This window comes from Electrophorus electricus, chromosome 15 (genome assembly GCF_013358815.1).
Source record: "Electrophorus electricus isolate fEleEle1 chromosome 15, fEleEle1.pri, whole genome shotgun sequence".
Taxonomy (NCBI): domain Eukaryota; kingdom Metazoa; phylum Chordata; class Actinopteri; order Gymnotiformes; family Gymnotidae; genus Electrophorus; species Electrophorus electricus.
Window position 1 is genome coordinate 3024031 of NC_049549.1, and position 22461 is coordinate 3046491.

At 46.4% G+C, this 22461-nt stretch overlaps 1 protein-coding gene across 3 annotated transcripts in view; it reads right to left on the bottom strand.

Moving 5' to 3' along the window:
- Positions 1 to 22148, bottom strand: part of cadm2b (cell adhesion molecule 2b) — a 118718-nt gene extending 96570 nt beyond the window's left edge. For all 3 annotated transcript variants that reach the window (XM_027011998.2, XM_027011996.2, XM_027011997.2), the window contains exon 1: positions 21866 to 22148. In XM_027011998.2, coding sequence (XP_026867799.2) covers positions 21866 to 21926 — 61 coding nt within the window. In that variant the 5' untranslated portion in view covers positions 21927 to 22148. The remainder of the gene's footprint in view (positions 1 to 21865) is intronic.
- Positions 22149 to 22461: the final 313 nt, after the last annotated feature.

Consider the following 22461-nt stretch of genomic DNA (forward strand, 5'->3'; position numbering starts at 1 on the left):
ACTCTACAGTACACACGCTGAACTACATACTCTGAAGTGCACAGTCTGAAGTACAGAGTCTGAAGAGCACACTCTGAAGTACACAGTCACAACTACACAGTCAGAGGTACACACTCTACAGTACACACGCTGAACTACATACTCTGAAGTGCACAGTCTGAAGTACAGAGTCTGAAGAGCACACTCTGAAGTACACAGTCACAACTACACAGTCAGAGGTACACACTCTACAGTACACACGCTGAACTACATACTCTGAAGTGCACAGTCTGAAGTACAGAGTCTGAAGAGCACACTCTGAAGTACACAGTCACAACTACACAGTCAGAGGTACACACTCTACAGTACACACGCTGAACTACATACTCTGAAGTGCACAGTCTGAAGTACAGAGTCTGAAGAGCACACTCTGAAGTACACAGTCACAACTACACAGTCAGAGGTACACACTCTACAGTACACACGCTGAACTACATACTCTGAAGTGCACAGTCTGAAGTACAGAGTCTGAAGAGCACACTCTGAAGTACACAGTCACAACTACACAGTCAGAGGTACACACTCTACAGTACACACGCTGAACTACATACTCTGAAGTGCACAGTCTGAAGTACAGAGTCTGAAGAGCACACTCTGAAGTACACAGTCACAACTACACAGTCAGAGGTACACACTCTACAGTACACACGCTGAACTACATACTCTGAAGTGCACAGTCTGAAGTACAGAGTCTGAAGAGCACACTCTGAAGTACACAGTCACAACTACACAGTCAGAGGTACACAGTCTGAAGTACACACTACAGTGCACAGTCTGAAGTGCACAGTCTGAAGTGCACAGTCTGAAGTACGCACTTTACAGGGCACGCTCATGTAAGTGCTCCAGCAACCAGTGGTCAGGATGATGGGTATTAAATAAGAGACCCTCTTATAATCCTCAATGATGTTAGTGCATCAAGAGTCCTTGGCCCTCAATAAACTACCACTGCATTTGTTCAGGGGTTGCAGGGGTGTGCAGGTATAAGGGAATGAGATCTCGAAGGAGTGATCTCCAAAGAGGAGTGTTGCATGTTTTCTTCACCACGACTGACTATGAAGGGTAGGGAAGGCACCAGTGCAGGTTTGACTTTGTGCTGGACGGGAAGAGAGTTTGGGGCAGAGGTGCTGGATTCCAGGACCTCTGTGATGGGACTAACCCCTGAGCTCAGAGGAAGCAGTCTACACTACTATGGTGCCGGAGTGCAGGACCAGATACCCACCGCGGCACTGGACCAGACGTTTCACCACGTCCGTCAAGGTCACGACCCAGAGAGCCACCTCAACTCCAACCAGGGCTGCAGCCTGACAGCGTTCTCTCCAGTGTTCTCTCCACGCTGTCGTGTGAGGACGTGTGTATGATAGAGACTACAAGCACTTCTGTAAGTCACTCAGGACAAGGACACCTGACACCTGCTGTAAATGTGATGTAAATGTAAATATAAAACCGACTACATCAGGATTTAAATATATCTGGAGGCAGGTCTCGATGAGTGTGGCATGTCCAACCACAGAGCAGAAAACATAAGAACAGCAGGTGACATCTACACTCTTCCAACCAATCATGTGGGAAAAATTATAATAGAGCCAAGTGACTGGCCACAATGACGTTCTCCCGTGGCTTCCTCTGCTGTTATGGTGTGGAAGACTAGAAGAAAGTAAGATGGCCCTCCTGGTTAAAATCTGATAATCTAGTATTACATCTACAGTTGTGTCCAGTGGATTTACTGAATACTGGAGACTGTATGTCAACACAACAAGCACATGACACAGTTCTGGCAGCTTATATCATGGATACAGATTGATGTTTAAGCATCTTTAAAGAAACAGTGTTTGGATGGCAGTCCTGGGCACACATCTGTAATCTGTAATACGGTGGCAATACCAGAATTTAATTTTCCACTCCAGAGTGTTTGCATCATGTACATTCAGTGTCCTCTTAGTACTTAATGGATTGAGAAAATTATGAATGTAAATATTAATATTTTATATATATATATATATATATATGAATTTCAAATAAACTGTAATTTGTAACCAGAGTAAGTAAAATATAAGCAGGATCACTTATGATGACAAAATAAATCCTTTTGTACCATTTCCTCTTGGCTCATTTGTTCCTGGCTTTGGTTGTTTGAGGAGACTGTGCACCCATCAACCCAGGCAGGGAGCGTGAATGTGGCGCTAACGGAAATGACCAGCTCTCTGGTCTCAGTTGGCCTGGCATTGGCCACGGCGACAGCGAGCTGACCGAGGCTGATGTCCAAACGCGCTCTGGAGGCCTGGTGGGAATCTTGTATGTACAGTTAATGGGAAGTAGGAGAAAGGGGCGTGGCACACAGGACAGCACTGAGCACAGATGGCCAGGGGATCAGGCCAACGCCGGGATGAAGGCGAGACCAGACTCACCTCACGGCAGCCTGACAGTGGAGGAGAAATCCCACCATGAGCACATGATCTTTCTCTCTAGCAGAGTCCAACAAGCTGCTGTTAGGGACATGCTCGTGCAGTCATGCTAACGGGTTGACCAGTGTGTGTGTGTGTGTGTGTGTGTGTGTGTGTGTGTGTGCGTGTGTGTGCGCGTGCGTGCGTGTGTGTGCCCATGCATGTGTGTGTGTGTGTATGCGTGTGTATGCATAAATCTGTGTGTGTATGCGTGTGTGTGTGTTAGAAATGACTCAGATGAGCATAGGGAGTTAAGACAATAACCCTCCATACTGGCTCATATTCAAGTCTTGGAAAACTTCAATGAATCACTTCCTAGACAAAAGATTCAATGCCAGTTTACTAATCGCAGATCAGCCTGTGTCTCCATGGGAAACATTACATAGCATGCCATATTCAGGCTGTAGAAATAGTAGCAACCAATCCCATAATATTCATTTATGGCTGTTAGTTTCCATTAACATTTTTACTGAGTCCAGTCTCTATTGGTTTGTGCAGTGGCGTGTGCATGAACATGTGTCCTCTGCAATGTAAAACCTAGCACTTTAACCCTGGTCCCCTAAAGGGGGAAATTCATACCAGCATTCACATGGAAGGAGCCCCAGGTCTGAGGACCTGAGCAGTTAGTTCACGCCACTTAATCGATGCAAAACACTGAATTATTTATGAAAGAAAGAAAGAAATTCAAGTCATGAGACACAAAAAAGCCCCCAGGAGTCACAGACAGAGAGGAGATTAACACAGGAGTCACAGACAGAGTGGAGATTAACACAGGAGTCACAGACAGAGTGTTGATTAACACAGGAGTCACAGACAGAGAGGAGATTAACACAGGAGTCACAGAGTGCAGATTAACATAGGGTTGGCCATGAAAACCAGGCTGGGTTAACAAGCACTGAATCTTCATCAAGAAATTCAGTTGTTTCTGCACATTCAAGCTCCCCAGTTATGACCTGTGTTGCAGTTTAGTTGGTGTGCAAAAGAAATAGTTGTCAACTTGATAAGGGTGGTAGCGATATTACTGATGAAGACAAAATAAACATCCTTTGTCTTTTTCATTCCGAGACATGTAGATGTATTTGTTAGAGGTGATATTTGCTTTCCCTCTTTGTTTGTAAGAACAATTGATTTATCATTTTTACAACGCTGACTTGTTTATTTGTAGAGTAAGCTGTTCTAGAGTCGTGCTACAGAGATAAAGGAGTGAAAACTGCGCTGAGGATCAGGACGAGAGACCCTGAGTGGCTGTGAACATAATGTGGGCAAACGCAAGACTTTTTTTTCCTGATGAATGTTTGATGCTCAGATCTTTTTCCACCTCTGTAACCTAAAGCCTTCTTGCTGATCAGTATTAGAAGTGACACATCGTTGGTCTTCTTGACGGTGAATACAGGACACATTTCACATACCGTTCAACATTTATGAACTACGTCGCCAAAATACAAATCTGCCATGAAGAGTGTCTGGGCATCATGATCCGTACTGCAAACAGCATTTGGCAAATGGGATCGTCAAAGGCCCAATCCCACCGTACACTAGTGTACGCATGCCTCTACACTAGTGCACTCGTGTTTCTACACTAGTGTGCTCCATATTCAGGTAATTAATAAATCAGTAAGTCTACGGGTCAGGAATTTCTTGAAGCACAAACGCTTCTTTATTTAATTCGCCTTCATGTTAATTCCTTTTCTGTGGATGGTTGGATTCCCTCAGTGTTGTCCACCAGCAGATCTGTGACACTATCACAGTCCTATCAGAGCATTTTGCATTTAAATCTGATGACACATAGCTGCTGATCTTGGAATGCATGCGTTTGGAACAGGATTATACAGGTATTAGGGCTATATGAAAATCCTTAATCCCATCCAATCCCATTATTCTCGCTGACTACATTTCTCCATGCTTCTATGTACAGTTATTACTCTTCTCAATTATGGTGAATCATTTTTTATCCAACTTTGCTTCCATGAGAGAGCAAATTTGGAAATCTTCTCACACGTCCTATATCTAATCTGTTGATATTCTGTTCAGGTGACACAGCAGACTAGCAGCTTTAATCCTGCCCACATTCATTCAGGCTTCTCGTTCTTCTTTCTTATCTTCTCTGTTCTTCTTTTTGAATCTCAACTTTTCCAACAAAAGCCAAACCAGGACTTTTAAAAGTGACTTTAGACCTTTTCTCCTTCTTACTGTGCCAGGAACCACAGGCAGCAGCTGACTGTCCTGACACAGTGTCAGACACCAGTGAGACCAGTACAAGAGAGACCCCGGAATTCAGTGCGATTCAGAGTCAGGAGTACTTGATTGCATCCCACAGTCCAGTAGGAATACCACTGCACAGAACAGGCTCTCCGACTGTCTGGAAAACGCAGGAAGGCATCAACTCAACCCAACTCACAGTGAACACATTTAGATGTTTGAACTATATTTCTTCGTCCAGCAAAATCTTTTAGCCACAATAAAAAAATAAAATAGTTTGCAAAATGTATCCATAGCAGGAATGCTTCTGCTTCTCCCACACTTTTACCTAGAAAATGAATAACGCCTCCTCAAAATACACCTGGCTAGAGGATCTCCTACAGTCATCCAAAGACATTACAAAGTGTACAGAGCACTTAGGAGAACAGGAGACAGCCAGGATGAGCAGCATGAGCACCAAGAACTCATAGTACTAATTCATACATGGCAAAATAGTACAGTGTCCACTCTCTGGAGGATATATCCCACCTGCAGTGCTTTTAAATGTTACTGTGGTTACTCAGGAGGGATTTACTCAGATTACACAGGAGTGCTTTACTCTGACTACTCAGGAGAGCTTTACTCATATAACTCAGGAGTGCTTTACTCATATAACTCAGGAGTGCTTTACTCATATAACTCAGGAGTGCTTTACTCATATAACTCAGGAGAGCTTTACTCATATAACTCAGGAGAGCTTTACTCATATAACTCAGGAGAGCTTTACTCATATAACTCAGGAGAGCTTTACTCATATAACTCAGGAGAGCTTTACTCATATAACTCAGGAGAGCTTTACTCATATAACTCAGGAGAGCTTTACTGTTCAGTTCCAGTTACAAATTCATTTTCGTGCTTAACTTCATTCTGTTCTGTTGTACACCCACACCGCCTGGCTGTTAGTCATGTGCCTCATTCAGCCACCACATCTTCCACAGCAGACCCACTGCCTTTCAGAAAGACAAAAGCATACCCATCAAACCCTGAATCAGGGCAGTGACAAATGCTAGACTTACTTAGTTAAGTGCTTGACTGAAATCAAAGTAGACTGAGGGTTTTTTTTGTCAGGTGTCTCACTCAAGTTGATTTCTGGTGGGCTACTGTTACAATGACCCAGTCAGTCTTGGTAAAATAATTTTCCCGTGACTATATTATAATTTCCGCTGCATCTCTGCTTTGATGACATCATTCACTTTGTTCATAGTCAGTCCTGAAAGGAGGAAAGAGACCAAAACCTGAAGCTTCCCTTCTCCCAACACTTCAGCTCACCAACAGCACACAAGCGACGAGGCTCGGCCAGCATGTGTCACAGCCGAACCCAGATTGCGTGTCCCACCCTGATCTGTCCCGTCCAGCACGACTAGCACCTTTGCTATTGGTTATGCCATCTTAGCCGTGCGCTCAGTGCCTGTGTTCTGGACCCGTGCCATCTGAACAGCGGGTTTGGACGGCTGTATTAATGAAAGTGGGTAGGAAGGAGGCGTTCACCCCGGAGCTGTGGGACGGGGCAGGTGCAGAAGGCCACAGTTGTTGTGTCAGGGCCCGGGGGTCTTTCATGAGCGGGCTGTTGACAGCAGTACTGATGTAATCAGACACCTAACTGGCCTGAGAAACAGATGGACAACCGCAGAAAAAATGTCCAAATGGACAGTGCTGTTAATGCAGCCAGTGGCTGCGTGTCTTAATGCTAGTCTGCTTCACCGGCGGGGTATTTACAACTTCACCGCTAAAGCTCCGAACGGATCCGCCCCATCCCCGCCCCCTTCTGAACACCCTGTTCTACCCCAGGGGGGGTAATATTCATGACATGGAGCTGACTGAACCCTGTACCGGTGAGAGAGTGGAGCATTAACCTGAGTGATCTGTACACCTCTGCTGTTGCATGTGCTTTCCTGACAGAAAAATCATCTATGGTTCCCTTCACCAAAGTTTATTAAGCAGAAGTCTGCTGGCATGACTTCAGCTCAGGTACAAAACCGAAGACTAACACTTTCCCTAAAAGTCTGGTTACTCCGCACAAAAGACTTGATGAGAGTCAAAAGCGCAGTAGGACTGAAAATTCTTGGGAAGAGCAGACTTCCTAAAAATTCATGAAGGATATTTTATTAAGTTATTAGTATATCTACAAACAACAAGTTATGAAACTGAAAAGAAAAACCATAGCTCATTTGTCTGTAAAAATCTTTCCTACCAAGACCAAAAATGTGATGACCTTTATATGGCAAAAGATTCTTCCAACAGAACAGCGCATTATAGACCAGATAAGCTTCCAGAAATGCATTTTTTCCAAGATTTTCCATCTTATTGATATTTTGTCTGTAGTTCTGCCTTATTAAGTAATTAAGAAATGAAACTAATTAAGAAGTGATGTGGACTGAACCACACAAACAGTCTGGGAATCTGCAACCTTTTCATATCGCAAATTATTGACAAAATGCATTTCACACAAATTTGTCACTTGCAAATTGCACAAAAATCTGTTAATATCACAGGAATCTAATTTGCCGTAAGTATCCCAAGAGCATTGACTGCACGTAGAAATGAGATTGAGAAATGACTCAGAGACTCAGTCACAGAAACAAGGTTTGTGCATTATGACTGAAAATATTCTACATGTTCACTCTCACATACATCAGGCTGCAGCTTGTTTGTGTGAGATAACACGCGTCATGTTCGTCAGACAGCTCAGACCAAACAATCAACGCAACATAGCACTCTTAATTCTGATTTTAAGTGTCACTATGTTCTAGTGTTTTACTGTTTACTTATACTGTTTACTCATGAGTAAACTAAGTATATAAAGAAGATTCCAGGTAACCCTATACAAAACACACCAAATGGAAATACACAAAATTTGCACATCTCACATGTGGCAAGTGAAACCAACCCAAGCCTGTTTAAACAAGCCTGTTTATTCATGTAGTGATATCTTTGACTTGTGTAAATCTGTGTATGATATTGGTGACAGAAAATATGACATGTGTGTGCATTTATCCTGGCTTGCAATCAGTTCCAGCACATCTGGGCAATGCCGTCAGCAAGGACCCCAGGCTGAGGGCGCACGGCATACAGTGCAGAAACCATTTCTCCTCAATCACCATCCAAGTCAGGAAACAAAAGACCGAAAATGACTGCGTGTGCTGCAGATCGATGAAAGAAAAAAACTCTTCTCAGTAGCCATTTAAGAATGTATGGCTGTTCAAAGGCGCTTAACAGATGCTTGAAGCGAAACCTCTCTTTGGGCATGATTCTCCCATCTGTTCCTCTGTGGCGATGCCATTATCAGGGAGTCAACTGGCACGACACTAAAGGACTCCGTAGGAACCGGTTTGCCCAGAGCAACAAGGACCTTACGTGGTGCAGCCAAAAAAGGGCTTTTCATTTTGTTTTTCATAATGAGTTGATGTCTTTATATTTCACGGGGGATTAGTATATCTAAAGACTCCAATTAATCAGCGTCTGCACTAATATATTTTCTAATTTTACCATCCCTGCTTTCAGAGGAGTGAACACCGATTCCAGCAGAAAGTCTGTGTAATGCCCAATGTAATTTATGCTTACATGAAAAGGAAACCTCAAACACCCTTCCAAATCACATCAAAACACCAAGACACACTTTGTTGTTCTCTGTCGACGGCAAGACAGTAAAACGGACATAAACTAGCATGGAAGTTTTATGGAAACACCTTGTGTTTTTTTATTGTGGATGTGGTAGAAGGTAGCGTCTCCTTCACATGGCTGCTAGAGGCTTGCAACCCGGGAGCTGGACGGAACCTCAAAACCCTGGCAACCCTGCGATGCAGCTGTCCACAATGAACATGCAAGTGATGATTGCAAAATATAGGACGAGTATTCGCAATATAGTGCATCACCGACCAGTACACGACAGTGAGAGAAGTGAGTGCATGTGCAAAAAAAAAGAGGAAACTATGATAAGTTTTAGCAGATATGATTACAATACATACAGTATGAACACAGGAGGGAGTGAAGGGTGAAGGAAGCAGCCACTACAGCAGTGGCAGAACGGAATACAGTATTAGTTTAATACAGTACTCTAACAGCAGACATTTTTAAGAAATGTGTGAGATTCAGTAATCTGCTGTGTGTGTGTGTGTGTGTCTCAGGTTAGCCTCCAAGAGTCGAGGAGTCTGACAGCTTCGGGGAAGAAACTTGCCCAGTCTGGCCGAATGGTTCGGTACCTCTTTGCAGATGGCAGTAGAGAGAAGAGTCTGTGGCAGGGGTGTGTGGGATCTGCCACCATGCCGGCAGCTTTGTGGACGTGTGTGTGGTGTAAATGTCCATGATGAGGGGGGAGACTGTTGATCTTCTCACTGTTCACTGCAGTTCCCAAAACAGGCAATGATACACAACATGGTGAGGGTGCTCTCTACTGCCCCCTGTAGAACATGGTGAGGGTGCTCTCTACTGCCCCCTGTAGAACATGGTGAGGGTGCTCTTTTCTGCCCCCTGTAGAACATGGTGAGGGTGCTCTTTTCTGCCCCCTGTAGAACATGGTGAGGGTGCTCTTTTCTGCCCCCTGTAGAACATGGTGAGGGTGCTCTCTACTGCCCCCTGTAGAACATGGTGAGGATTGTGTGGAGATGAACTTTCTTCAGTCTCCCCAGGAAGTTCAGATCTGCTGGTCTGTCTTGGCTGTGGCGCTGTGAGACTGTTCACCCCGTATTTTCCTGAAGTGTGGTCTGTCCAGATGAGTCAGGTGGTGGACTTTGCATGAGTTTGTTTGCCACTGCCCTTCCTCTCTGTTTGCTGACTCATCATCCCCACTACGGTCATGTCTTCACTGATGATATGGTTTAATTTGTGCACTGCTACACAGTCGTGGGTCAGCAGAGTGAGCGACAGTGGACTGAGCACACAGCCCTGAGGAACCCCAATGCTGGAGACACTGCTCCCAGGCAGAAAGTCCAGAATCCAGTTACAGAGGGAGGTGTTCAGGCCCAGTAGTGTCAGCGGTTCAGTCAGACGCTGAGGAACGATGTTGAATGCTGAACTGAAGTCTATGAACAGCATTCTAGGTGGTGGCAGGGGGTGGTGTTGTCCTGTAGTTGGCGACAGGACACGCAGGTGGTGTTGTCCTGCAGTTGGCGATAGGACACTCAGGTGGTGGTGTCCTGCAGTTGGCGACAGGACACTCGGGTGGTGGCGTCCTGCAGTTGGCGACAGGACACGCAGGTGGTGTTGTCCTGCAGTTGGCGACAGGACACTCGGGTGGTGGTGTCCTGCAGTTGGCGACAGGATATTCAGGTGGTGTTGTCCTGCAATTGTCGATAGGATATTCAGCTGGTGTTATCCTGCTATTGGCGATAGGACACGCAAGTGGTGTTGCCCTGTAGTTGGCGATAGGACATTCAGGTGGTGTTGTCTTGTAATAGGCGATAGGACATTCAGGTGGTGTTGTCTTGTAATTGGCGATAAGACATTCAGGTGGTGTTGTCTTGTAATTGGCGATAGGACATTCAGGTGGTGTTGTCTTGTAATAGGCGATAGGACATTCAGGTGGTGTTGTCTTGTAATAGGCGATAGGACATTCAGGTGGTGTTGTCTTGTAATAGGCGATAGGACATTCAGGTGGTGTTGTCTTGTAATAGGCGATAGAACATTCAGGTAGTGTTGTTCTGCAGTTGGCAATAGGACACGCAGATGGTGTTGTCCTGCAGTTGATGATAGGACACGCAGGTGGTGTTATCTTGTAATTGGCGATTGGACAGGCAGGTGGTGTTGTCCTGTAGTTGGTGGTTGTCTAGATGCGCCTCCATGTGTCCTGAAGTGTCCGCGTGCTTCTCCCGCCGATGGTCCGGCTGTCCTCAGGACCACAGCCGAGGAGTCCTCAGCAGTTGCGCACCTCGGAACTCGTCCACGGCTTCTGGTCTTGGAGATAGTAATGTGATTAATACAGCGTCTCAGGCAGCCAGTCAGGGATGGCGTGCGCGCCCCAGGTTGATGGAGTTGTCTTCACATGCAGACTCCATAATCACACCCGGGGCCGTGTGCTCGTAACAGTCCTTTAGAGCGCAGACGCTGGCCAGGTGTGTGCGTCTGACTGGCAGCCTGTATGCGGAGATTAGCATAACAGAGATGTGGTCTGAATAACCAAGGTGAGCTCGGGGCTCCACCCACTACGTGCCGTATCTCGCATGTTCACCTCTCTGGCTGGGGGATTTTAGGGAGTGCACACACTTCACAGGCAAAAAACAGCACCTGCGCGCTCACGGTAGCTGCTGTACACCAACACGGCACCACCTTTCTCCACCTGTCTACGCCCACTTAGACAGGCCAGACCAGTCTGTGGCCCCTACCTGACCAAGTAGAGGGGGACCCAAACCTAATTATTATATCATACATAATATTATATGTCATTTTTACTTTCTAAGTAAAATTAGTAGATTTTATAAATGGCTTTGGGTTTTTGTACTAGACTGCAGAAACATTAGATGATGTAGAATAAATGTAGTGTCATTTTTAAATTTCTTCTGGTTCTCCTGTGATTTAAAGGCAAGACGTTACACACCTATTTAGCCGTCTAATACGACAAAGTGAAGCCCATTACTGGGCCACAGATGGGTTAACTTTTTGACTTTGTTGCACAGAGAAACACAGCTGCCTTGTAATGTGTGAGGCTGTCCCCAAGAGACAAACAATATGGTCACCAAAGGGATTTACACAGGAACAACAGAGAAATGCATGTATTCTCTCTCACCTTTTTTCTCCGATTTCCTAAGAAACGGTGTGCGTGTGTGTTCTCATGTGTCTACATGTGGACATACATGGGTCTAAATGTGTGACAGTCAGATTAAATCTCATAAAATTAAAGGAAACATCCCAAATTGAAATCCAATGAATGCGTAAGAGGTTAGAGATATGGCCAGAGACCGACGGCTCCATTAAGACTCAAAAATGATCGTCTAACCTCACGGCTGAATCTCGCTCCTCTGTAACTCATTTTGGCCACTAATAACTCAAAGCTGAAGTGAGCTGGAGAAGATCAATACTATAATATATAGTCGTATATAAAATACAGACAAAGCTTTTCAGAGTAAGAATCATTCAAAGATTACCAGAAACTGCAGGCCAATCTTGAGGCTAGTGTAGAAATTCAGCCCATTTGTTCAGTGAAAGGACATTAATAACACACTCTACATACATTATTAGTATTGTTTAAGACTTTTTGTATCTGACTATAGATGCATATTCATTTGAACATGCAGAGCTGGTCTATCTTCTAACTGGTTGCTTGGTGTTGAGACTATAAACCCAGAACATGAGACGTCCGTCTGGCGCAGGCTGTACACCACTGTACACAACAGTGGTGTAGTCAGAGTTGGTCTCCCGGTCCACTGTGCAGTGGATTAATCGTTTTCATAGATTTACTGGGAGATACAGGCACAAGTTTAAGACAACTACCTTCATCTTTCTGCACTGTGGAGAACTGTCTACCTCCACCCCCTCCTCTAAAGTTATTCAGCTTCAGCCAAAATCAAATCATTTAGGCCTAATCGTGAAAGCCACATGACTCATAACTCCGTCACGAGTGTGTGCACGGGAGCACTAAAGACAGCATTGACAGCAGCTCCAAAAGCAAACTCAAGTCGTGCGAATCGTGGCGTTTCCGTACGTTCTGCACACCTCCCCATCACGGCCAAGGTAGAATCTCTCCTTTCAGTCTGCATGCTGGTTTCGGCCGGCGTGTGATCTGTCCATCCCAGGGCCCTGGGGCATGGGCCACAGCCGCATAGTTATGTGCGAGTAATTGGAGTAAGTGAGTGACATTATGCTAATCATTTGAAAACACAGAAAGGTGTTGGGGGTATGTAGAAAACACTGATGGAGCGATCAAACACTGGTGAAGTGATCAGTGAAACACTGGTGAACTCAAACAGGCTCCCGAGTATTACATCCCAAAAAAGCAGGCCGACGTTCGACGTTACACAGGTTTTTAGCTCTGACTTCCCATCATTGATCTGAGCTCTGTATTTTGATGTGCCCATCTCCGGGTCCTGGTCCCCGTACCTCTGCCCCGACACACGCCGCCTCCCCGATCTACCCGCGGGGAAAATCCAGAGTACTGAGCCTTCAAAGCAGCAGAACAGGGGCAGGAGAAGACACAGTGCCGCCCTGCAGGAAGCCACCGGGCTCTCTCCCGTACTCCGACTTTAGCGGCTCTAACTGCCGACTCCTGGCCGTCCTCACGAGAGCCTGCTCCAGACAAACCCACAGCAGGTCTTCTGCCCATCTTCCCAAACTGATCTTTGACCAATACTACAGACGAATCCTTGATGGTACTTCATGGTGATAATGTTCGTCTTTTCTGCTGTTTAGCTGTTTCCATGGTTTCAGTTCCATTCTGATCGTAGATAATTCCCTCCACATATTCCTAATTAGGGCCAAGAAATCTATTTTCTCTTCTCATTGTTTTTCATAGTGAAAGCCAGCCATGATTATATAAAACACGCTGACACAACTGGAGCACATGAGTACACCATGCAGAGCATCTGTGTGTGTGCGGATGTGCGTGTGTGTGTGTGTGTGTGTGTGTGTATGTGTGTGTGTGTGTGCGGGTGTGTGTGTGTGTGTGCGCGTGTGTGTGCGGGTGAGTGTGTGTGTGTGCAGATGTGTGTGTGTGTGTGTGTGTGTGCAGGTGTGTGTGTGTGCAGGTGTGTGTGTGTCTGGAAATGAGAGCATGTATTCGAGCATGAGACTACTAACAGGTAAATAAAACACTTTTTTTGCTCTCTCAGATATCATTTTATGTGGGTTGACATAGAAATGAGACTGTTAAAAGGCAATGCCATCGCACAGATAAACTGTTATAAATTGTAACTTTTTAATGTTTTTTAGTGAATCAACAAAATTCTATAATAATATTTAACGAGTTTTGAAATGCCATGTCTATTAAAGCATTTATTTTACAATGAGAGTTCATCTAATTAATAACAATAATGCAGATTTTTCTTCAGAACCTGCTCAGCGTTATTAGGATTGTTAATCTCTGCCCCTGCACACTCCCTCCTTCACACACACGTACGTTCCTCCATCGCTGCCATTTTCAGATATGTTTATTTTCTCGCTCCACCCCTCCCCACTGCTACGCCACTATGCACCTCTCCACCTCTCTCTCTCCCTCTATACCTCCCTCTCTCTCTCTCTATACCTCCCTCTCTCTCCCTCCCTCTTCATCTCTCCTTCCTCCCCTTATCTATATCTATCTCTCTTTTAATCTCCACCTCTCTCTCTCTCTCCCTCTATACCTCCCTTCCTCTCTCTCTCTCTCTCTCTCTCTCTCCCTCTCTCTATACCTCCCTCTCTCCCTCCCTCTTCATCTCTCCTTCCTCTCTGTATCTATATCTATCTCTCTTTTAATCTCCATCTCTCTCTCTCACTGTTTTTTTCTGTCATCCTGTGTATCAGCCTTCCTTGAGTTTAGTTGATAATGATAATAATAGTAATAGTGATACTAATAATAGTAATATAATAATAGTAATATAATAATAATAACAATAATAATAATAATAACAATAATAACAACAACAACAACAACAATAATAATAATAATAGTAACGATGATGACGACAGGAACTGATGTAAAGGGAATCAACCAAAGAACTATAACTCTCCCCTCCCCCTCTCTCTTTCTCTTCCCCTGTCCTTCCCTCACTTTGTCTTTCTTTCTCCCTGCATCTCCCTCCCCCTCCCTCCCTGTCTCTCTCTCTCTCCCTCCCTCCCTCCCTCCCTCTCTCTCCCTCCCTCTCTCACCCTCTCCCTCTCTCCCTCCCTCCCTCCCTCTCTCTCTCTCTCCCTCCCTCCCTCCCTCTCTCTCCCTCCCTCCCTCCCTCTCTCTCTCTCTCTCTCACCCTCTCCCTCCCTCCCTCTCTCTCCCTCCCTCCCTCTCTCTCTCACCCTCTCCCTCCCTGTCTCTCTCTCTCTCTCCCTCCCTCCCTCTCTCTCTCCCTCCCTCCCTCCCTCCCTCTCTCTCACCCTCTCCCTCCCTCCCTCCCTCCCTCTCTCACCCTCTCCCTCCCTCCCTCCCTCTCTCTCACCCTCTCCCTCCCTGTCTCTCTGTCTCTCTCCCTCCCTCTCTCTCTCCCTCCCTCCCTCTCTCCCTCTCTCTCTCTCACCCTCTCCCTCCCTGTCTCTCCCTCCCTCCCTCTCTCTCACCCTCTCCCTCCCTGTCTCTCTCTCTCCCTCCCTCCCTCTCTCTCTCTCTCCCTCCCTCCCTCCATCCCTCTCTCTCTCTCCCTCCCTCTCTCTCTCTCTCTCTCTCTCTCTCTCCCTCAATCCCTCCCTCTCTCTCCCTCCCTCTCTCTCTCTCTCTCTCTCTCTCTCTCCCTCAATCCCTCCCTCTCTCTCTCTCCCTCCCTCCCTCCCTCCCTCCCTCCCTCTCTCTCTCTCATCTCTCTTTCACCTTACAGACTTTAAGGGCATTTTTCCCCAGCTCACAGTGCTCTGTAGCTCAGGGCTTTGCCTTTCCCACAATCAGTATGCAGCTTTCGTTCCCAGTGCTGATCCGTCTTTACTGCTGGGCTTTTATCCCCGCCCCCTCTCTCCTCTAAGCTTGGCCCCGCCCCCAGCCCTACCCCAACCGCGCCCCCACCAACTTCTCCTTCAGATCCAGCTCCACGCTCTTCACTCACCCGCGGGAACCTTTATAAAGATCAAATCAATGCGGCGATATAAACACATATCCATTAAAGTTTGCGTTTCCAGTTCTTTGCATCTGCATTTCACAGTATTTTAAAATGTTATTGGTGCTTTTTGGCCAAAAACAAAACAGGCTTTCACAGGGTAGACAGGCAAAGCTGCGTTTAGAAACTGTAATACAAACAGTGATGTGTTATTTGCTAAAAGTGTTATTATTTTCAAATTATCATTAGACTCGATAAAGAACCCATAGACTCTTATAACCCTTCTCAAACTCTTCTACTGTAACTGTGTTGTTTATCTTATCTTATATAATTATTTCTCAGACGTGGACTGTGTATAAAACAGTCATACGCCTATTTACTAAAGAAACCGTGGTGAAATTACCAGTGCTGGTAAAAAGCAAATAACCATCAGATAAAGAGAGAGTGGGTAATATCACTGCAGACACATGAAACAACTCTGAATCAAACAGAACCAGAGAATGTCACAGAGGCAGTTGGGCAACAGTTACAGCAAAGTACAGAATAATGTCCATTTTGTAGAATCATTTAAAACCGCCTCACTCAAAACCTTCGTTAAACGCAGTAAAATGCAGTAGAAATACACTAGCGAAGGACTCCACCAACACAGGGATCTGGAAAGACAGAACTGCTGCCCGTGACATGTGGACATGTACGTGACATGTGGACATGTACGTGTTCAGCCCGTCACATGTGGACATGTACGTGTTCTAAAAGTCAGTGCTAAGTGAATAACACCTGCTTCGTTTCACTAATTAATTCTACCAGCTGGATTGAGCTAATTAGAAAATCCAGGCTACAGGAAGCTTATACATGGGCAGAAAGGAGACCTCGTCCGTCGGAAGGCAGAACCCCACAGGTGTGAACGGGGGCGACACAGTTGGCCTCCTCCAAGAAGTGAACACAACAAAAGGCACATTTTCAGAAAGAGGAGTGGGAATCTCATATCCTGTGCAATAGGACCTATGTTGTAATGACCACAGGACTGTCTTGGTTCTCCCCACTGTTAACAGCAGCTGTGTGCAGTGTGCCTTTTCCCACAAACCCCCTCTTCTCCCTCTCTGATTACATTCAATTGTCTCGGCAAGTAAATTAAGAACAGGAATCAATTACTACACTGCTCCGTGTTGGTATCACGGTAAATCATGGTGGATATGAAATGGCCCTCTCTTTTCCTGTTTAATCTTTGATTACACTTTCAGTTTGTTCTGCTGTTATCTGCCTACACTCTGTTCCAACGCCATTGTCGCTGAGATGCTTCACATTTCCACGGCACTGCTCCGTTTAATTGCTGTTTGACGTAAGAAGGTACCTGTGTCCGATATGTCCTTGGGGACAACGCGAGGGACAGCTGAGTTAGGTTTGACATTGTGTCCTTTTCCTGGACCGTTTGGACTGTCCTAACGAGGACATCGTTTGTGCTTCACTGCACGCAGCACAGGGCTGGAGTGAAGCACACGTTCGATAGCTCTCTGCATTCTCTGTGTGGCAGGAGAACTCAATGGGAACCCCACAGCTCTGAAAGTGCCCAGTTGGCGAGGGCGCCTCGCAGGCTGGCACTCCAGCAGAGCACCTCGCCGGCTGCCGTGGCTCCGTCCAACAGCGGGCAGTCATTCGTCTGCGAGCTCTCGCCCACACAGTCAAGCGCATGGCTCTGTCCGTGGAGGGACACCGTGCTGGCTGGGAAGGAAGAGTGCAGAGAGGGGCACTCGGTAAATGGGATTCAGTGTCTGGGTGCCGTGTCCGGGCTTGGAGGGCCCGTTCCGCGCGGGGAGGGGGGCAGGAGAGAGATCCGCTTAAAGGTCAGACCTGCAGATGGGCCACGGATGCCAGGACACGGCATATTCACAAATATTACATTATGGATGAAAATAGAAAGACAGTCCCAAACAGAGATACTCAAGGACTCCTGCTACGACTGCCATGGATCTGGACAAAGATGGCTGTTCCTCAACACGCCATAAGCCACAGCGAGCATACAACAACACCGAGCAGAATTTTGTGAACTGACGACTGTGAACAACTACAGAGGAATAAAGGTATTACGCAGACATAAAGGGTGTGACGTCTGGATGTGACCTTGATCTAGTTTAGTTCCCAGTCTAGTCCATCATTCCAGTCTAGCGTATTAGTGTAGCTAGCTGAGCAAATTAAGGATGTTGTTCTATTTACTGAACGAGGGCTTAATCTGTTTGTATAACAGTCAGATATGAGTGTGTAGCTGTACATTGTAAACAGACAATAAAATCTCACACAACAGACAGGAGATGTCATTTGGTCTTTTTTTCGTCAAAATTTTTTACACACGTTCTAATATTCCAGAGCACTGGATGGATTTACAGATGGGTGCGTGTGATCTGGTGAAACCCAACTCAGACCTGAATGCGTGTAATCAGTGAGGGAAGACATCGGCCCTGGAGGAAGGACACCAGTGACAACAGTGATACAAACAAAAAGCCCTAAATGATTGATGAGGTACATCAACGGAATATTGACTAGGATGAGCAGGAAACTGTAGAAGCAACACAGCCAGGCAAGAGGATGTGATGACACAGGGACCATATGAACATAGGGACACTCTCTCTCTCTCTCTCTCTCTCTCTCTCTCTCTCTCTCTCTCTCTCTCTCTCTCTCTCTGTCTGTCTGTCTGTCTGTCTGTCTGTCTCTCTCTAATATATATATATATATATATATATATATATATATATATATATACATATAAAAACAAGACACAGGGTGAATTCTTTAAAGGGGAGGCAGAGATGGGCAGAGCACTTGCCAAGGCAACTGTGGCATACAGTACAACATTTCCCATAATGCTAATGGTTGCTCAGTTAGTCCACATTTCTGCAGCACTCACTGGGTGGGGCGTAATTGTTTGTTTGTTTTTTACAGTGTGATTTTTTTTTTTTTTGCAGCAGTACACATTTGTTCAAATATGTGAACAGAAATGCAGGATGCGTGTAGCTGTCACTGAGGTGTGGTACTAGAAACCCACTTCAGAAAAACCTCTGCATAATCAAAAGGACAACAATTAATAAATACTCATGTTTGAAAAAGCAGACATACTTGGCTGGGAAGGATTGTGAAGTGGAACATGACTGGCTCATTTAAGCCACTGTGAAAATAACCTTTCCACCTTTTATCTGCAGTTGAGGAAAAATTTAAGGTTAAACATCAAAAAAACTTAAACACAAACTTTATCTCTTTTCTGTCTGCTGGCTCTGAACAGAAGCTAATTATCATGTCAGCTTGCCCAGAGGTGGGTGATCTCTTTAATCGTCTATGTCACAGCACCGTTTATCAGTAGAGTTATTATGGGCTCCTGAACCAGGCAATATATGTCCTTTCATTAAGGATGTCTTTCACAGACACGCTGCTTTAATTGCACATACATCTGAATCCGCTGTGAACAACCTCATTACAGCGGCCAGAGACGCAGACGCAGACGCCATCCGTGCCTCTGCCGCGGAGGTGCGATAGCTGCTGCTATGAGGAGAGATTAATTGTACCATTTCCTGGATTAATCGCCAACATCAAACCGTAGTGAACACCTAGGTCGATATCGGCTGGACCTGACTGCTCACGCCACATAGCAACGCAGTCATTCATTTAGTAAGTGAATTAATGCACCCATTCACACACTCCAAGACGTTTTCTGTGAGAGCCAGTGGAATAATATTCTGACGTATACCGGGGCCATCCATCTTAAGTATAACCAAAAGAGTGGCAAGACGGAAGCGAGACGGAAGCGAGACGGAAGCTAGACGAAAGCGAGACGAAAGCGAGCTTCCCGTGAGCAGTTGCTAAGATCCTCTGGCTGTGTGAGGAGAGCACCACAATCGCTGTCTGTCAGCACAAAGGCCCCTGCTGGCTACCCACCTCGGCTCTGCCGCTCGCCTTCCTGACGGATCTGTGTAGATGCCGATCTGTCAGCTAGCACAAAGCGCAGTGGCTCTCCCTCCTCTGCGGGGGGGGTTATGATGCCACTCCAGGGCCCGCGCTCACAGGCTCACAGCCCATTCTGCTAGGATAAGCTAACCCTCCAGAGTGGGGGTGGGGGGGACATGTTTAAGCAGCACGTAGAGTGAGTCACGCCCCCGCGCGTCAGAACACAGCGATAAGCCAACACTAACTACTGTGGTTGGTATGCTTGTCTCAAGACTCTGGTGACGCAGCATTGCAGGATGGGTCTGCTGGTTTAGTGGGGCCTGACCAGGGTAGGGTGTGGCAGGGGGAGGCTGTCCCTCTGGTCCAATTTGTATGCCGCAATACAACTCTGGTGCCAACGTCTCGTTCTGTGAACTGTTCCTCTGGTGGGGATTTAACTGGGGAGGGACAGAGAAACGCAGATGAATCCCTGACCTACATGTCTGCTCCCGAAAGTACTGTAAGGCCCTGAGCTTTTTATAACGTTAGGAAACAATGGAGACACGCTGTTCAGTTTCAGTGGAAAAAGATCTTAAGATGTGAGGAGACATGAACACTAAGGATGGGTGAAGAGGGAGCAGCTAAGGAAGCATGTCTATTTATAGAGCAGAAACATGAGCGCTGGCTAATCTGACGGAATGCTTACTGTTAATCCTGGTCAAGAAACATTTCATAACCAAACATTTCATAAAAGAGTGATAATTCAACAAGAGAACAACTTGAACAGATAAATACAGGTAAACAGAGAAGAAAAGAGAAAGTGTGTGTGTGTGTGTGTGTAGGGTTTCTTCAGGTAGGTTCCAAGCTAAATAAAAACAACAACAATGATGTGGAAATAGAGAAACAGACTGTACAAATGGCAAGAGACTTTGTCCTTCCACAGTGCCAACAGCCCATGTGGGTTAAATCTACTCCATGTTGGAGCCACGGCTCTAGTGGGACACCAGGGGCCCAGGGGCCCAGGGGCCCAGCCAGTGGCAGTTATTGGTGCTGCCCCACCTCAGCCACTCACTGAGAGATACACAGCTCTACATTATTTAGGCTACCAAGCACACAGGAGCCACACACAGCTGCCCCGGATGAAATAAACTGATCTTTTTAATTAAACTTATGGTTGCTCCCATAATCTCAATGTTACAGGAGAAACCTTCAGTTCTAATATTGTGAGAAGACAGCTGGTAATCACAAATGACCAACAAATCAACAAAAAAAACTTGGAATAACTTCCATGGTCTTCGATTCGATTCTACTAGATGAAGAGAGCTAGATAAAGGTGTATGCGATTTTTTTCCCCCCTTCCTGCAATACTGAAATCACACACTAGTATTTGAGATTTGAGCAAAAAAATCCTGATCCACAGTACCGCAAATGAGAAACACGCCAACTAGCCCGCTGTCAGTCCATACGAGACTTCTGATCCGATACACATTGCCACATTTTCATTTCCAGTGTGGGAAGTGACTGCGGTCATTAACACCATTTCTATCTCTCGTGTGCTGTCGGTAAATTCTCGCACTGCTATTGCCTCAAACCTACACGTTGACACACGAACTCAGCGAATATTTGGGCATGATCATACAGCCTCGGTTAGCGCGCGGGTTAGAAGGGAGGGTGCGGGTGCAGTCCTGGCTTTACACGTCGGTGACGGCGCGCGGTGGGCTTTGGAGACAGGAGCAGTCTTAGCAGAAAGTGCATTCACATTTCTACACTCCCGTGCAGCAATTTTCACTTACACTTGTCTATTACACTGGAAGTCACTGTTTCTTTTAAGCCGCATTTTGCATGTTTAAAACACATGATCGCTATACACGAGGAATGAACGTGCAACGGGAGACGCAGCGCTGCCACCGTGGGGCACGTGCCTCGGGTTACAGTAGCGGTTCGGCGCTGGCCATGCTCGCGGGGGCATCCTGATGTCTACGCTAGGACGACCCCAGCATACATACGGCTTGCGCAGTCCGAGTTAAACCACTGCTGGTTAACGGACTGACAAACGCTCCGGAGCGTGAGGCGGCCAGGCTCGTTATCGCTTAGATGACGATTTAGGTTCGATTCGTTGGACTCGAGCCCCAAACCACCTACAAAATCACATCCCATCCTGCAGACTGACTGGTACTGAAAGCCAATTAATTTGTTTATTTATTTATTTTCCCCAGAGTAGCCAGCTGCTAAGGGGAAGCAGTTAACTCAATTTCTCATGTGCTGACTGTCTTAAGATGTTCGCGGTTTACAGGCGAAGGTCTTAAAACACTCGTGCCTCGTTAGAACTTCCTACGCACCGGTGTAGCGCTGACGGATAATGTAAAGAAATGCGCGTGCTCGTCTCGTGCAACACACACCGAACTCAAATATGCGGTGTCATCATTCGTGAGAAAGCAGCACACGCACGCTCCCCCGAAAGATGAACTTCTCCAGCACATTATTCTCGCGCCCCTCTGAAAATAGCACTTGTGAGAGAGTGCATCAACTACGGCTGGGGCAAGCCAGCCAACTCCCACCACGCCCAGGAGCGTTGCGCGCGCGTGGGTCCGCGCTTACCTTTGATGACAGTCCCGCACACGCTGTAGAGTACAAGAAGCAGGTGTCGTTTGGACATCATATTCTTCGCGCTTCCCTCGGCCGAGCACGCTGGCGTCTGTCTCGCGACTTCTCCTTACTGAATATGTGCGTATCCAGCTGGTGCGCAGTTGCAAGGCGGGACTCGCATGGACTCCACAGACCGACCCCGAATGTCCTGCCAGGCGCCCGAACCGGAGGCTATGCGTCCGTCGCTGTACCGGTTGGAGAGACGCTCTCCGCCACAGGACTGAGAAAGTGCCACTTCAGCCGCGTCTGCCGTTGCACACCGCGGCACCGGGGCCCCGCCCGCGCCGTGTGGACACATGGAGACATCTCACCAATAGTAAAGCGCCAAGAGGAGCCTCGGGACACACCGCCGCCGCGGAATACGCACTCCATTCATTTGGTTTTACCTACAGTGGAGGTCCCTCTGACAGCTTGGGCAAGTTTGTTTTTATCCTCCGTTTAAATGAAGACAGAATATGCAGTGAAGTAAAATGAAGCCTTCAAGGATGCCGTGTCACAAGCTTAATGGGGCAGTGATGAAAGGTTAGGACCTGTAACTGGGGACCAGT